General features: G+C 35.1%; 1 protein-coding gene across 1 annotated transcript; it reads left to right on the forward strand.

The window, feature by feature from the left end:
• Nucleotides 1–2839: 2839 nt before the first annotated feature.
• Nucleotides 2840–17772, forward strand: LOC120355567. The gene is made up of 8 exons (XM_039444121.1): nt 2840–3144; nt 5030–5182; nt 6074–6164; nt 7116–7288; nt 10215–10280; nt 13922–14046; nt 15664–15776; nt 17656–17772. The coding sequence occupies exons 1-8, from the start codon at nt 2982–2984 to the stop codon at nt 17753–17755; spliced, it is 984 nt and encodes a 327-aa protein (XP_039300055.1). The 5' UTR covers nt 2840–2981; the 3' UTR covers nt 17756–17772.

The following is a 17772-nucleotide window of genomic DNA, read 5'->3' on the forward strand; positions in this document are numbered from 1 at the left end:
TTTCAAGTCAATCGGTTAATTAGGAATGGAGTAATCGTGTTCACTGACATACACACATACACACACATACACATACACACACACATACACACACATACACATACACACACACACACAGACCAACACCCAAAAATCATGTTTTGGACTCAGGGGACCTTGAAACGTATAGAAATTTAGAAATTGGGGTACCTTAATTTTTTTCGGAAAGCAAATACTTTCCTTACCTATGGTAATAGGGCAAGGAAAGTAAAAACCAGGCTATATAGGTGGATGCACCAGTTTTATTAGCATAGTAGTGGTAGAGTAGAGTGAGAAGCGGTGGTGGGGGGAAGGCAAGTGGTAGAGTACTATCCCACGGTGCTATACCATTCTACTCTACTGAAACTTAGTAATCTACCATGACTCTACTCTACCATGAACGTTTTCATTGGGAGAGTTCACAAGATGGTTAGTACTTGCCCAGGGAACTCTACCACTAACTCTACTATAGTGGGGTCGACGTTATAATGACAGGAAACAAAGATAGGAGATAAACGTTGCAGAATCTCTTTCTTGTCAATGCCTTATATACACGGTAGCAGATACAGGTTTATTGATGTAATATTAACTACAGTATTCATTCTCGTTTAAGATAATCAATTATATTATATTAAACAATGAATTAAATCTATTATATAAAAGCGAAATGGCACTCACTCACTCACTGACTGACTGACTGACTGACTCACTCACTCACTCGCAGAACTAAGAATCTACCGGACCAAAAACGTTCAAATTTGGTCGGTATGTTCAGTTGGCCCTTTAGAGGCGCACTAAGAAATCTTTTGGCGATATTTTAACTCTAAGGGTGGTTTTTAAGGGTTTAAAGTTTTTTAGCATGTATATTCTTCTTATTCCAATATCTTAAAATTATAATTGAAATGTCCATACCATATGTTAATATAGAACTATAATCTAGAGAGAGTACCTCTTCGAAACAGTTGTTCTGATAACTAAATTAAAAATTTTGTCAGGCTGGCATTAAGTTGAGTTGACTTTGTTAGGTTGGCACCAAGTTGAAGATTGAAATGCATTCATCCAGGACCTCCTAAATACCAATTTTTATCCAATTAGCCAAAATTAGCGTTTTCTCAGCTTTTCTGCGTTTCCTCACCTTTTTCAATAATTGATGGAAAATATATTAAATTCAGTACACATGTTTAGCTGAGGTGGAAGAATTTTGTTCGCCAAAGATACGCCGATATAGTAACAGGTGTTTTTCGGGATCAAATTGACATAATACGTTCAAATTCGGTACAGAGGTTCCGCTGAGGTCTACATGCAGGCGAGCGAAGCGAGCCCGCTGATCTCATTTTTGGACGATCCAGTCGGGGGTCCAGGGGGCGGAGCCCCCTTTCTAGACGGATATGGCGAGCGAAGCGAGCCTGACGGCTAGTTTTTCAATAATTTCATAATGAATTTACATAATTAAGATGAAATATTTTGTTAATCAAATTATCTATTCTACATTGTTAAAAGACGATCTGACAACAGAGCAAAGCGAGAAAGAGATAGCGCTATCCGCTATGTTGATTGATAGACAAGGATAGCAATACCATTGCTGATCAAACACTGCCATTATAACGTGGACCTCACTAACGCACGGAGTGAAAACCATATCAGGAAGTAACCTCTGTGTATGAAATTCTATATAAAACACTTATTGACTTGGGCTGCTTTTAAATTAATAAAACAAAATAAATCTTATAGAACCCTTTATTCTTTGAAAAACTTTAAAATAGTTGCACTGTTCAATAGTTGAATAGTTCAACTATTTTTCGAAAAAAGGACCGAGTAAAATACCTGGGAATACTGTTGGATTCATATCTGAGATGGAATATTCATATAAACAGCATGTGTTTAAAAATAAAATTTCTAATATATAAATTTCATCAAATTAGAGAACTAAATAACTTGAAAATAGCTCGATTAATCTACTTCTCTTATGCACAAGCTGTCTTACAATATGGAATAAGAGCTTGGGGTGGAGCCTTGAACACACATTTTGAAAAACTTTTCATAATTCAAAAATATATTATTAAAACAATTCTAGGCAAACCCAGACTTTATCCTACAAGCGATCTTTTCAATGAATTCAAAGTACTAACTGTTCGGCAGCTGTACATAAAAAATTCGATAATATATATTAAGAGGAATAAAAATAGTAGAAGACAATTCACTTACTCATCACAGAGGATAATATTTCTTGTTTCTACTCATTTTGTTGCCAATACAAGCCGGAGCAAAAAACTAAATTGCGAGATTGAGGAATGGATAAGATCAAATAAAACTGAAGACAAAATCTTCTAAGCACCAACTGTTTCTTGTTTTTATGTTTTGTTTTTTTTATCGTAGAATAATAATCATTGTGTTTTACTAACTTTTATCTAATTTAATCTACAAATTTATATTTGTGTGTGAGTTCCACTAATCTTTGTTCTTATTTTGGTTTAATTTCTTAGTTTATATTGAATAAATATATTACTGCAACTTAGGTCTACGCACAGGTTTTACCTTGTAGGCTACTCCTTAAACATAGATGGACATAAAAAAAATGTACTGCAGTTTTGGGATCATTTTATATATTTAATAGTATTTTTCTTGTATTATTTTTGTATGTTATAATATTAGATTATTATAATTGTGTATGTTTTTTGAGAAATAAATTTAAATTTGAAATTTGAATTTGAATTTTAAAGTTTTTTAAAGAATAAAGGGTGCTATAAGATTTATTTTGTTTTATTGACATTCTATATTTATTCTCAATCGACTAAATTTCAATCTAGTTCTAGATTATCACTATGATGAAAACCAGGCTTAAGTGGTACAAGAGGAGGTCATTGACTGATTGATTTGTTCCAGAAGATGGAGGCGGCGACATTGACGACAGCCAAGAGGAGACGTGGCGGCGGAGCGGCGCGGCGCGGGAGCCGCGAGCCAGCATGGCGACCCCGGCGCAGATGAGTCGCGCGGCCAGTCGCCGTAAGTCGCGCGTCCAGAAGCAGCACAGCTACGACGATGAGATCAAGGCGGCAGGTGGTGCCGCTTCCGCTTCCGCTGCCGCTTCCACTACCGCTGGCATGCAGCAGGCTGATGTCGGATTGGGTGAGCGACCACATTTACCAATCTTCATTTCCACGACGCCCTTAGGCCCTCCATAGTTCCTTGTTGAATAGTGTTTGATTGATGTATGTTATGTGGGATCTGTTGTGTTGAAATAGGAGGGATGGTAGATATTAGATTAAACTTTGACGTGTCATATACTGCGGGATCGTTGCTCCCTTAATGCAGTTCAGTAATTGTGACGAACAAGAAAAGTAAAGTGAAGTAAAGATAGTTGAGGGTGTACTTTGATGACAGGTTGACATGTACAAAATTGAATGAAAAAAGACTAAGAAATTGTCAAAAAGCCACTGATTTATTGATAATTAGAATGACCGGTTTCGGTTATTACACCATTGTCAATCTCTGATAAACTAAAACTAAATAAAAAAACTAAAAAAAAAAAAAAGTACAAAATTCATGTTGATAATATTGTGAAGAAAATAAGTGAAAGCATAGAGAAACAATAGCGTAAGTAGATATCCCATGGTATAGGGCGTTTATGTCGCAAATTTTACTGTTATCTCAAGCCGATAGTCCACGTAGCTCTTTCCCGTGAAGCTGTGTGACGCTCGTTGTCTCTTATACTGTGCCTTCATATACACTCTTACCCGGTCAAAGCTTTTACTGTTATCATAAGCTAATAGTTCATGTAATTCTTTCCCGTGAAGCTGTGTGACGCTCGTTGTCTCTTATTCTGTAACTTCATACACTCTCACCCGGTCAAAATAGTGAAAATCGTCAATAATCGACAGTAATCGGCTTGAGATAACAGTAAAAGTTGCGACATAAACGCCCTATACCATGGGTTATCTACTCAAGCTATTGTTTCTCTATGGTAAAAGTCTCTTCATCTTGAGAAATATTTCAAAATATGTCCCACAAAACACTGTTGAATTTGCATAATTCACTACTTTCCACTTTTACCTCACATACTAACACTAAACACTGACTAATTATCACTATATTCACATATTAACTCTAACTTGATCAATCTCTATGTTTTGTTAGAACTGTACTATGAAATCTGTAAGTTACCTCAAGCTTTGGACAACATTAACTTTTTATCAAAATTTTTGGAGAGAAATAGAACAGGCTCAGCCTAGTTTCTCCTTCAATGTCATAATTATATTATGACTAGCCGTCAGGCTCGCTTCGCTCGCCATATCCATCTAGCCAGGGGGCACCGCCCCCTGGACCCCCGACTGGATCGTCCAAGAATGAGATCAGCAGGCTCGCTTCGCTCGCCTACATTTTTCATTTGGGCATTTTTATCATATGTTAGAACAATCCAGTCGGGGGTCCAGACTAAACGTCTGGCTAAACGGATATGGCGAGCGAAGCGAGCCTGACGGCTAGTAATATAATATTCCCAGGATTGAAGTAGCAGTGCCCAATCAATTTTTCCGCGATAAATGCATTTAAATCTTCAACTTGGTGCCAACCTAACAAAGTTAACTCAACTTAATGCCAACCTGACAAAATTATTAATTTAGTTGCCAGTTAACAACTGTTTCGAAGAGGTACTTTCTCTAGATTATAGTTCTATATTAACATATGGTATGGACATTTTTCAATTATAATTAAGAGAATAAGAAGAATATACATGCTAAAAGACGATTTTTGAACCCATGAAAACCACCCTTAGAGTTAAAATATTGCCAAAAGATTTCTTAGTGCGCCTCTAAAGGGCCAACTGAACATACCTACCAAATTTGAACGGTTTTGGTCCGGTAGATTTTTAGTTGTGCGAGTGAGTGAGTGAGTGAGTCAGTCAGTCAGTCAGTCAGTCAGTCAGTCAGTGATTTCGCTTTTATATATATAGATTGTAGTATTATGTACAATAAATAAAATAAATATTGAAATTTGAATGACGTCCGGTTTGCAGGTCTGCCGGTCCAGCTGCCTCGCAGAGCTTCGGCCTACGACGTTTACGCGACGCGGACATCCGACGCTCTGACGGGACGCGACGGGTCGCCGGCCGTCGAACGACGTCGCTCGTCCTTCCGAGTACCCGCACCTGACCCGGACGACCAAACCGGTCAGAGCACATTCATTCTTATTTTCACAATTACATTTGAAAAAATAAACTCACTTTCAATACCACAACCAGTGAGAAATTAATTAGACAATTAGAATTACCTTGGAATAATAGTACACAGTAAATTGATAAAACAATATACAAAATCTTTAAGCACCCTTTAGTTAAAAAAAAACTCTAAAATATTTCAACAAGATTTTTTTTAAATAAAGGGTGCTTTTGTATATTGTTTTATTAATTTGAAAAGTAGCCCTTGTGAATGAAGTGTTTTCAGTACATAGTAATAATCTTACTTTTAAACTACACGTGGTTCGCATGGACACGTTACGTTTTCGGTCCTGACTACCTATAGAGCAGTCGTTAGGTCATGTCAGGGGCCCTGGAATTGATCAGTTGCGACCTGAAAACTCTGACACCAGACCTGAGCCAGCCAGGTCACTCGATATTATTATTATTATTTCAGAGCCTCTGTCATGACCCAATGACTGCTTTTAAGGCAGCTGGGGCCGACAAACTAACGTGTCCATCCGGAACACGGAAGTGGCCCGAGTGAAAAATTTCTCTCCCGGGCTGGGATTCGAACCCAGATCATAAAGCCAGCATCATTTTCCAGTGTAGGCCTACAACTTGGAGAAAACAAGAATCTCAATTTTTTTATTTTGAATTCAGTTACACGATTTGACTATTATTTTAAATTACGGTTCATCGATTAAGGTGGAGAGACTGAAGCTGAACTTAGTTGAAAAATGAAACTTGTGGGATGAATCATTAGAAAATTATTATAAATCGTGTTACATATTGATAACAACTATATTCTCAAAAAATTCATAATATTTCATCAATTTCTATTTTAGCGGAATAATTAGCCTATTATTGTTTATGTGTTTACAGGATCAGCACACTCTGCAGAAAGCAATCAAGTTCCTTCATCATCTCTAGTGATAGACGAAGACAGAAGATCCAGACGGAGAGGCTCACAGCTGTAAGTTGCAGTTTATTTTTTTAATGCTTTCTCATAGGATCCGACCAAGGTACCTAGAATACAATGTATTCTAGGTACATTAGATCCGACTATTAATGATAATAACTAGTATTAATAGTTCTGTGAACAGTAGACCTCACGCAGTTTTCTCATCCACAAGTATCTGGTGTCACCTGTTCACCGGCTTCTCCAGACATCTGTGTAATGCATGCAATGAATAATCCACTCGTCAGCTGATTGATTATGAATAATTCTATAGTCCGATGTATCCTGTCTTCAAAGTAGATTATCTATGTAGTGATATCGGGGTATGAAGGAAATTCCTTTTCCTTTCATATTATCCTTATAATGCAAAATTTCAAAAAAACCTTATGTATACATCAACGCGCAGTTAAAAAAGAATATTTCTGCCAAATCTCATAGAATTCTATAAACGCGTTTGGCCGTAAATGCGTTACATACATACATACATACAGACAGACAAAAGAAAAAATCCGAGTTAAAACATAGATCTCACTGCGTTCGGTCAATTATGCAAAAAATTATATTTTTTAATATCAAATATTACATTTGTAATATGAATTTTATTTCAAACATATTTTGTAAGGCAATAAATTTGATTTGATTTGATTTGATTCTATTTTTATCCACCTTGTTCTTCTCTGTGTAGCCGATACGTTGTGATATGTCAGAGAAAACATAGTCATGTTTAAAGGTGCGTACAGATTCACGCGCCGCGAACATGAGCAATTGACTTTCAATCAGCTGATGCCAAGCTTTTTATATATGTATCTTACCGTTTCTGTAAAAATACAGATACAGTCAGCTGATTGAAAGTGAATTGCTCATGTTCGCGGCGCGTATATTGTATGCACCTTTAGATATAAGTTTAGTTTAGTTTACTTATATAACTTCCATATAAACTTGTGTATTCTGTGGTTATGCTTTTAGGCCAGACATTTCGGCGTTGCGCGCTGCCCGTAGCGACGGCGCGCGTGCAAGCATAGCCGTGCCGCGTGCACCTGAAGAACACACAGCTGATCCAATCAGGAGACAGCAGTCGGTGCAGGACGGAGAAGCCATCAAAATCGTCATACATGACGTCGACTTTGATGCTAACCTCAGTGAGTTGAAAATAGTTCTTGTTAACTAGTAGAGTATAAGATGATGATAATAGACAAACCGCGGAGGATCTGAACGATTGTTTGTTACAGTCATCTAGGAAGACTACCTGCCCAAAATGACCGACTTTTTAAACTACGAACTCTTTAGATTAAATTTCAACTTTTCTAGTACAGTTGTTCAAGGAATACATGAATAGCCTCTTTCTCGCATTATTATCGTCGAATACACTACTCAGGTTAATATCATTAAAGATAATTCATTAAAGTTAAATATGAGTAAAACCAATGTTGTGAAGTTTTCTGCAAGAGGGAATGATAATGATCCACTGATAATGGGATGGGATTATCCTGCTTCTGAAAAAACAAAACTTTTAGGGGTGGAACTGCAGGGGAACATGAAGTGGGATAGCCACGTGGAAAAGCTCCAAAAAAGACTGTATCATGCTCTCTTCGCTCTGAGAACTGTAAAGGCAAATTCAAATATTACGACAGCTCTAAGGGTCTATCATGGATATTTCCTATCATTGATTAGATTTAGTATTCTATTTTGGGGATCAGGAAGGAACTATTTGAACACATGCTTCAAAATGCAGAAAAAAGCACTTCGGGTTCTTGAGGGAGTGAGTCCGTCTTCTTCCTGTAAACCTCTATACTCAGGAGACTCCAACTTCTTTCGGTTCCAGCTATCTATTTCTTGCAAGTGGTTTCTTTTGTGTTCAAAAATTCAGAAATTTTCAATGTTGACCGAATTAATCTTGCATACAGAACTCGAGGTAGAAATGCATGTTTGTTCCAGCTTCCAATTCATAGACTCTCTCTGCTTGAAAAAGGACCGTATTACTCAGGATTGAAGTTTTATAATTGTATTCCAGAGGATATTAGGTTGTGTGGTGGTTAGCCTATAAAGTGTTTTTATCTAAGATAACGAGGACATTGGTAGAGGCATGTCCCTATACAATAGTGGAGTGCTGCAACGCATTCTCAGGATCCCGATCCTGAACTTGACATGTTGCATGCCACTTGAGCCTTGCTCAAAAATGTGTGGCTTTACGCAACTAAATTGTAATAAATAATAAATAAATAAATATCATAGTCACTTTAGGAGTAGCTGAATATTAGTAGTCAACGTCTCCAGAAACCAACAAGTTGTCTGATTGGTCAATGGTCAATTGGGATTGGTCAATTTTACTCCACAGCTCACAACCAATAGGAAGCGATCAGCTTAAAAACGTCACAAGCAATGAGAGAGCTTAGGGGTATTCACAATGTTGTTCTAGCCAGCTGGAGTGCTATTTGATAACTCTGGATTGTGAACGCCCCATCTAAAATCAACTGCTATAAGCTAACTGCAATAGCGCTCCAAGCGGATAATTTGTTAAACTGTGTTAAACTCAAAGTTTATAACCTCACTTTTGCTACCGAATATGACCATAACAAATATGGCCGCCGTTTTAACAGAGTTAGTTGAAGTTAGCAGACTCGAACCTGCACTATCTGCTAATATTTTACTTTACTAGGTAAGGAAAGTATTGCTTTCCGAAAAAAATTAAGGTACCCCAATTTCTAAATTTCTATATATATATATATATATATGTGTGTGTGTGTGTGTGTGTGTGTGTGTGTGTGTGTGTGTGTGTGTGTGTGTGTGTGTGTGTGTGTGTGTGTGTGTGTGTGTGTGTGTGTGTGTGTGTGTGTGTGTGTGTGTGTGTGTGTGTGTGTGTGTATGAGTGTATGTGTGTCTGTGTACACGATATCTCATCTCCCAATCAACGGAATGACTTGAAATTTGGAACGTAAGGTCATTACAATATAAGGATCCGACACGAACAATTTCGATCAAATGCGATTCAAGATGTTGAAAATGTTGTCAAAAACAGGGTATTTCGCGATTTTCTCGAAAACGGCTTCAACGATTTTAATTAAAGTTATACCTAGAATAGTCATCGATAAGCTCTATCAACTGCCACAAGTCCCATGTCTGTAAAAATTTCAGGAGCTTCGCGCCCCATCTGTACAAAGTTTGATTACAGATTCTTAATTATCAGGCTTAAGATTCAATTTAAACAAAAAATTTCGCGTGGAAAAGATTGAGCATGAGAATCTCTACAATAATAATGTCCAGTAACATTTTCACCTAAAATTAAAAATAAGCTAGAAATTCGAGAAAATGTGACTATCCAATTGCAAACTGTTGGCAACTGTTGATTATATTGAATGATCCACTATGAAGAGATAGCAGACCTCGTGTGTCTCCAGTGTTATTGCCCTGTCACCAGCTGGCTCAAACCTTTGAATAGTAGACTTGAGATGCGCAGGAACACTAGCGTCAGGTGATCAATTTCCTTGACGGCAAGGAAAGTTGTGCGAGTGTACCACACCAGATTTTTTTCTAACGTACTACTATAGCATTGAGTTAACACATACTTAGCAAATAGCTGGAGTTAGCGAATAGCTCGACTTGGCCAGCTAACTCCAACACTGTGAATATACCCCTTTTGTTGAGTTTTAGGTATGGCCACTTCCGTATCAATTTATTACAGTCAAAACAGTTTAGATTTCGTTATTTATCTTTTTCCTGTATTGGGCTACTTGTAATATAAATATAAAGAAAATAAAATTCTCAGTACCCTTTTTTAAAAATATTTTATCACAACATGTTTCGGTCATTTATGCCATTGTCAAGTATTGAAAATGGCATAAATGACCGAAACATGTTGTGATAAAATATTTTAAAAAAAGGGTACTGAGATTTTTATTTTCTTTATATTTAGATTTCGTTATTCTGAAAATCGTTTTTATACCTCTTATGACCTCTGATACTTCTAATGATCAATTCCAATTCAATGCAATTTATCAATTTAGTCTTCAATGACACATTAAATGTTTGAATTGTGGAATATTAATTTGAATCTGTCATCTATTTCAGGCTCAAGAACGGGATCGAAGAGGAGGGTGACACTGAGGAGGGATCCAGCTGACAAAGCCCACAGAAGTGAGTAGAAAGCATTAAAAAAATGCAGTATTTTTGCGATCACAAACGAAACATTCATCGAGTAAATGCAATATGATCTGATCTTCTCTTTCTCAGTATTTTTCTCACTTAAAAATAATAATATCATAGAGAAACAATAGCGTAAGTACATATCCCTTAGTATAGGGCGTTTATGCCGCAACTTCTACTGTTATCTCGAGCCGATAGTCAACGTGCCTATTATAATACATTTTATCTTTCACGTAAAGGTAAAATATACCCCATTAAAAGTATACTATTTAACCCCATTCAAAATATTCAAGCTGTTATCTGTAACTTACTAATAGCATAGAAAAACAATAGCATATTAAGTAGATATCCCATGGTATAGGGCGTTTATGTCGCAACTTCTACTGTTATCTCAAGCTGATAATCAAGGTAGTTCTTTCCCGTGACGCTGTGTGACACTGGTAGTCTCTCATATTGTGCTGTTCATACACTCTCACCCCAACAAAACAGTAACAATCGACATTAATCAACAGTAATCGGCTTGAGATAACAGTGAAAGTTGCGACATAAACGCCGTAAACCATGGGATATCTACTTACACTATTGTTCTCTATGATAATACTGAGGATGAAGACCACGTAAGCTCAAAGGCTTGTGCGTGGGTACTTGAGAAAGTAGTAAGAAGAGAAGCAAGGTGTCATCAATTAACAGTGTTGGGAAAATTTCATGTTTAGCCTTGTAGTGCAATAAATTTTTTCTTTCAACTTTGAGTCGTGTCCTCCGTGGAAGACCAATTGGTTAACCTACATTATGCTAGGTGATAGGTGATCACCTTCTAGTCATGATCTGGGCAATTTTTGTTTTAGTTATAATTTTTCTTCCGTTCGCTTTACTGTCTATTGTGACCCATGTAAATTCATGTCAGTAGACACTCAAACTTGATGTAGAGTGTTAGTATTATTGAGTGTTAGCAAATATTTCTTAGAACCGTGAAGAAATTGCTGGATGCAGGAACGCTTAGAAGCGTTCATTTTGCTGTGTTCCATTCTCTTCTTTCATACGGTGTTATATTTTGGGGCAATTCAACTCATGCAATACATATATTTAGGATTCAAAAGTGGGCAGTTAGAGTGATGGTGGGTGAATCTATTAGAGCAAGTTGTAGAGATTATTTCAAAGAGTTAAAGATTCTCCCACTACCAGGTGTATATATTTTAGAGGCTCTTTGTTTTATTGATAGGAATTAAGATAGGTTCAATACAGGAGAGTTGTTCCACTCATACAATACCAGATATAGACAAAACCTCAGAGACGACATTCATCGAACTGGTATGTATGAGAAGGGGGTAAAGAGTGCAGGAATTCGGCTTTATGATTCATTGCCAACACGCATGGAAGCTCTTACAGGTGAAAAGTTCAGAATTAAGGTGAGGGAGGAGTTGTTGCAGGTTTGTCCTTATTCCAGTGAGGAATTCTTTTTGCATTATGGAATGCAAAGATTGACGACTTAGATTATAATTGACAAATCCTTATACCCCTTTCATAGGTGGTCAGTGGGATGAAAAAAATGAAAAAAAAGTGCTCTGTGACTTGTTGTTTTCGTAAAATGACACTTTTGGGTCCCTGGGACCCAAGGGTCACGACTAACGTAACTCTTTTCATTTTTTTCAAATGCACATTATTATGCAATAGTGATTGGATTCAAGCAGTCAACATGTACATTTTTAACAGAAACTTCGAAAAATGTACAAATTGACTTCTAGATCTAGATCTCTATTTCAATGACATTATTTATAATAAAAATAAATTCCTAGTTCAAGATAAGAATACTGACCCTGAGTAGGATGATAGTGAAACCAATGAACTTCATGTGATCCTAGGGATACTAAACTACCCCTAAAAGTGAACTTTATATGACCTTATATATTTTTCATGTTTCTAGTATAGTGTTTCATATAGGTTTTAGGATTTATAATAGTGTTCATCACTATAATATCATAAGTTTTGCAAGGATTGTGCAACATGAACTTGAGGGTAGGGTAAAAACTACCCTTAGAGTGAACTATGACCTTCCAATATTTTTCCTGTCTTTCTAGTGGTGTTGCATGTAAGATCCATCATAGTATTCATTATTATAATTTTTTGTTCACTTAACATAAAATAATAACCGAACGTTACTTTCCACAACCATAAAAATGCAAGGTTTTATAAATTTATTTTTTTAATTATAAGAATGATCGATTTCTGGTTTACTTAAGTGCTCATTGCGTCCATCAATAACCCTTGAACATATCAGAATCATAGAATAACATTATATCTTGAAATATATTGGAATATGTAATATGAAAGAAGCGGATCCCTGGGACGACTAACGTCAGAAAAAGTAGGGTCACGACTAGAAGGTTAACCTTTTACCTTAATGGCACATTTCAGCTTTCATTGTACTAGAATTATCCAATTGCAATTGTGGGTTGAGGAAGCATTTTTATTGCACCTTTTTGGTGTATTTCATACGACATGCAGTCAAATATTGAAGTAAATAATAATTCGTTTATTTACTGACTAAAGTACTATCGAACGGCTATAGTCAGGACCACGTTATAATGGCAGTGTTTGATTAGCAATGGTATTGCTATCCTTGTCTATCAATCAACAAAGCGGATAGCGCTATCTCTTTCTCGCTTTGCTCTGTTGCCAGATCGTCTTTTAACAATGTACAATTAATAATTAATTGACAAAATATTTCTTCTTAATTATGGAATAATTGAAAAATATAATTTCAGGCTTGATAAAATATAATAATTGATTATTTTAAACGAGAATGAACAGTTAATACCACATCAATAAATCTGTATCAGCTACCGTCTATAGAAGGCATTGACAAGAGAGAGGATCGGCAACGTTGTTCTCCTATCTTTCTCCACTGCCATTATAACGTGGACCTCACTATAGTTAGTCTCATTTCAACTGTTGGAAATGATCACTGGCCGTTCGAAAGTACTTCAGTCAATAAGTGAACGAATTTGATTATTTACTTAAATTTTTGACTGCATGTCGTGTGAAATGCACCAAAAAACGTCTGTTAATACATCGCAGCTCGAAATGTATTGTCTACTCTATCCAATAAATAAATTTATTCTTCTTGGTTGACATAAAAATAGATATCCTATTATATTTAGCAAGCAATTTCTGTATTTTTATATCTGGTTATCTATCTGGTTATTTATTTTCGACGGATCTCGAAAACGGCTCTAACGATTTTCACGAAATTTGGAACATAGTAGGTTTATGATATGAAAATTCGACTGCACTAGGTCTCATCCTTGGGAAAACTCGCTGAACAACATTAAAAGGATAGGTAATACATCCCTGGCTGAAACAGCTGTGGATGGTAAAAAAGTGAGTGAGCGAGTGAGTATGTGAAAAATCAAGATATCGCATCCCCGAAATTCATAAGATGACATATAGCCAGCTGTGAAATATAAACACAACCATTTTGGAGAATAATTGTGTTCTGTTTATCAATAAATAAAAATAGCGAGCGAAGCTCGGTGCCCCGATATTTATTATGAATAATAGAGAATAAAATATATAATGAGATTACAATATATTAATTTATATAATTGATTTTTCTATTTTTGTTGACATGACAGCGAGGGGCTTCGGCATGCGAGTGGTTGGTGGAAAGGCGGGAGCAGACGGTCGTCTTTTTGCCTACATCGTGTGGACTGTCCCTGGTGGCCCCGCCGAGAAAGGGGGTCTTCAACAAGGCGATAAGGTAGATAACATCTTCAAAAAATTAATTTCTATTCGACCACATTCACTATAATCGAAAATATTATTCTCGATGTGACTTTTTTGAACCATTAATTTTGAAAATTATTGTGACCCATTTGAATTTTTTCAATTGTCATCTATTCCCTGCTTTCCAAAAACTTATAGTGGAATGAACAGAAAAATAATATGTCATCACATTGAGAAATAAATTCACTTCTATTCTTGAGTTATAAGTATTTGAAGATGAGTGATTTTTCTGATCGAATAAAAATACTAAGATCAAAGTATCCAATAAAATCCAAAACTCAAACCATGCATATGTTTAGCATATTTTATGTCAACTGCTAAAATTATTCTGCAATGTTGAATGAAAAATACTAAGAAATGTCAAAAACCACAGACTCATTGATACTAAGAATAAGAAAGAATGGTTTCAGTTGTTACACCACTGACAATCTCTAATAAACTAGAGTTTATTCTAAGAATAAACTTAGATTGACATTCAGATTGACAATGGTGTAACAACCTAAAACGGTCTTTCTAAGTATCAATAAATCTGTGGTTTTTGACAATTTCTTAGTATTTTCATTAGTACTTGAAAAACAACTTTTTGTGTAGTTGAGAAGTTGATATTGTGATAATTATTCATATTGACTAAAAATACTAAGAAATTGTCAAAACCACAGATTTATTGATACTCAGAAAGACCGGTTTCGATTGTTACACCATTGTCAATCTCTGATAAACTCAAGTTTTTTATAAGAATAAACTTAGATTGACATTTATATTGACAATGGTGTAACAACCAAATCCGGTCTTTCTAAGTATCAATAAATCTGTGGTTTTTGACAATTTCTTAGTATTTTTTTAGTACCTCAGAAAAAACACTTTTTGTGTAGTTGAGAAGTTGATATTGTGATAATTGTTCATATTGAATAGAAATACTAAGAAATGGTCAAAAACCATTGATTTATTGATACTTAGAAAGAACGGTTTCGGTTGTTACACCATTGACAATCTCTGAAACTCGTGTTCATTCTAAGAATAAACTTAGATTGACAATGGTGTAACTACCGAAACCGGTCTTTCTAAATAACAATAAATCTGTGGTTTTTGACAATTCTTAGTATTTTTATTCAATCAGAAAAGTCTCTGATAAACACGAGTTTATTCTAAGAATAAACTTAGATTGACATTCAGATTGACAATGGTGTAACAACCGAAAACGGTCTTTCCAAGTATGAATAAATCTGTGGTTTTTGACAATTCTTAGTATTTTTATTTAATCAGAAAAGTCTCTGATAAACACGAGTCTATTCTAAGAATAAACTTAGATTGACATTCAGATTGACAATGGTGTAACAACCGAAGCCGGTCATTCTAAGTATCAATAAATCTGTGTTTTTTGGCAATTTCTTATAGTATTGTTATTCAATCAGAAAAATCACCACAATATCAACTTCTCAACTACACAAAAAGTGATTTTTCTGAGGTACTAGAAAGGTACAGAGTGTCGCTTGCTGTTTAACTCAATAGTTGCAGATGTGATGGATGTTTTGAAGGCTACTGACCTTCATTGCTTTTGTGAATAACCTTGACTTTTCCGTTTGACCTTGAGGTTCTGGAGTGGTGCGGTGTTTCGCTGGTGGATCGGAGCTTCGAGGAGGTGTGCTCCGTCATGGACAGAACAGGGGACACCGCAGACATTCTCGTCGAGCATGGAAATGACCTGTGAGTGGACACACCCATACTCTTCATTACTACTCTAAGATAATATTAGATAATATCACATAATACAACAGTATACAGAACAGAATAAAACAGAATACAGCTGTATTCTGTGATAATATCTGCCATAATATTATCAATTTGGTTATTACATTTACATTTATTACATTCCACAATCACAATATCAAATTAATGATTGGGAGAGAATCAACAGGATAAACCCAAAACTGTTCCTGTCCCTAATTTTGATAAAAATAGTCCAAATGAGGTTATGAAAACACTTTTATAAAGATCACAAAAATTTACAGTTGAAATAAACATTATACTAAAAATTTTGTATCTCGTTTATGTTAGTTACCTTACCTTATTTGAGTTTACCTTATTGGTTGTTGTCAAACGTTCTCATGACAATATTTATAGTGACGTCCACGTTATAATGGCAGTGTTTGATTAGCAATGGTATTGCTATAGAATAGAATAAAAAAATACTTAATTCATCAGATGTAAGAAATACATAGAACAGTGTCAATAAATTACAATATGAATATAAATAGTTAGGCTAGCCTAGTTATAGACAAACACGTTTCATCAAAAATCAATGTTGAACTCTTGAAAAGAATACAGCGACAATTTGACCAGATATTCCTTTAAATTCTTTGTAAAAATTCAAAATGATATTCCTTTAAATTCTTTGTAAAGATTCTTGGACAATTCGAACAGATATTCCTTTAAATTCTCTGTAAAGATTCAGATATTCCTTTTAATTCTTTGTAAAGATCCAGATATTCCTTTAAATTATTTGTAAAGATCCTGATATTCCTTTAAATTCTTTGTAAAGATTCATGGATCTTGTAATATTTGAAGACTGGTTGGTACCTTTGAAAAACACTTCTTACCTCTGTAAATAGGTTTTTTTTGTAAAAAGATCTAATCTGAGCCTCTCTATTATCCATATTATTGTGAAAATTCCTAGGTCTGAGAAAGCTAATATTACAGAATCAGTTCTATTGGGGTTTAGCATAATTTCTTATTGCTCGTTTTTGCTGTTTTAGAATTTTTTAACTATCCTTGTCTATCATTCAACAGAGCAGATAGCGCTATCTCTTTCCCGCTTTGCTCTGTTACCAGATCGTATTTCAACATCCAATGTAGGAATAATAATCAATTAACAAAACATTTCATCTTAATTATGAAAATTCATTATGAAATTATTGAAAAATAAAATCTCTTGCTTAATAGAATATAATTGAATATTTTAAACGAGAATGAACAATTGATATTATATTCAATAAACCTGTATCAGCTATCATCTACAGAAGTCATTGACAAAACAATATCTCTTTCTGGCTTTGCTCTGTTGCCAGATCGTCTTTTAACAATGTAGAATTGATAATCAATAAACAAAATATATTATCTTAATTATGAAAATTTATTATGAAATAATTGAGAAATTTAATTTCCTGGTTGATGAAATATAATTGATTATTGAATCTTAGACCTCACTTCGCTCGGTCAACTTTATTTTCTAATGTACCGAAGTCAATAGAATTATATAATTATTTGACCTAAATTGAGTTTGTTTTCCGGTAATTCTTCAAAATTATATTTTTAATATGTGAATATTTCCTATTTTAGTTATAATAATGAGAAATATATCGTCTATGTTTAGTTTTGGAAATCTACTTTTTAAAAAAACTTGAGGACTGAAAATTTTATGAATTGAAGAACTACAAGACTCAACCTATTTTGGACTATGTGTAACATTATCTAAATTTGGGAGAGGAATAGCACAAGGTTACCTTATTTTTCCTCTCCCTATCATTTTGATTATGTAATTATTGTAGAAATGAATGAAGAATGAATAATATTTTTTGTTGAACAGGAGAATGTGTGATCTACTAGATGAGCCACTACCGGGAGCCTCGAGGAAAAACTCAGGGGAAGCTCTAGGATTGCAGCTAGGTAAGTCACTTGAAATTTAAAAAAAAAAATTGAATTT

Source organism: Nilaparvata lugens, unplaced genomic scaffold, assembly GCF_014356525.2.
Source record: "Nilaparvata lugens isolate BPH unplaced genomic scaffold, ASM1435652v1 scaffold2853, whole genome shotgun sequence".
Lineage (NCBI taxonomy): Eukaryota > Metazoa > Arthropoda > Insecta > Hemiptera > Delphacidae > Nilaparvata > Nilaparvata lugens.

Excerpts from the sequence above, each read along its gene's own strand:
- LOC120355567 (XM_039444121.1), top strand. The coding sequence starts at position 2,982 with ATGGCGACCCCGGCGCAGATGAGTCGCGCGGCCAGTCGCCGTAAGTCG. Across the intron at positions 5,183-6,073 it reads TGACCCGGACGACCAAACCG|GATCAGCACACTCTGCAGAA; the intron begins GTCAGAGCACAT and ends ATGTGTTTACAG. Across the intron at positions 7,289-10,214 it reads CGACTTTGATGCTAACCTCA|GCTCAAGAACGGGATCGAAG; the intron begins GTGAGTTGAAAA and ends CATCTATTTCAG.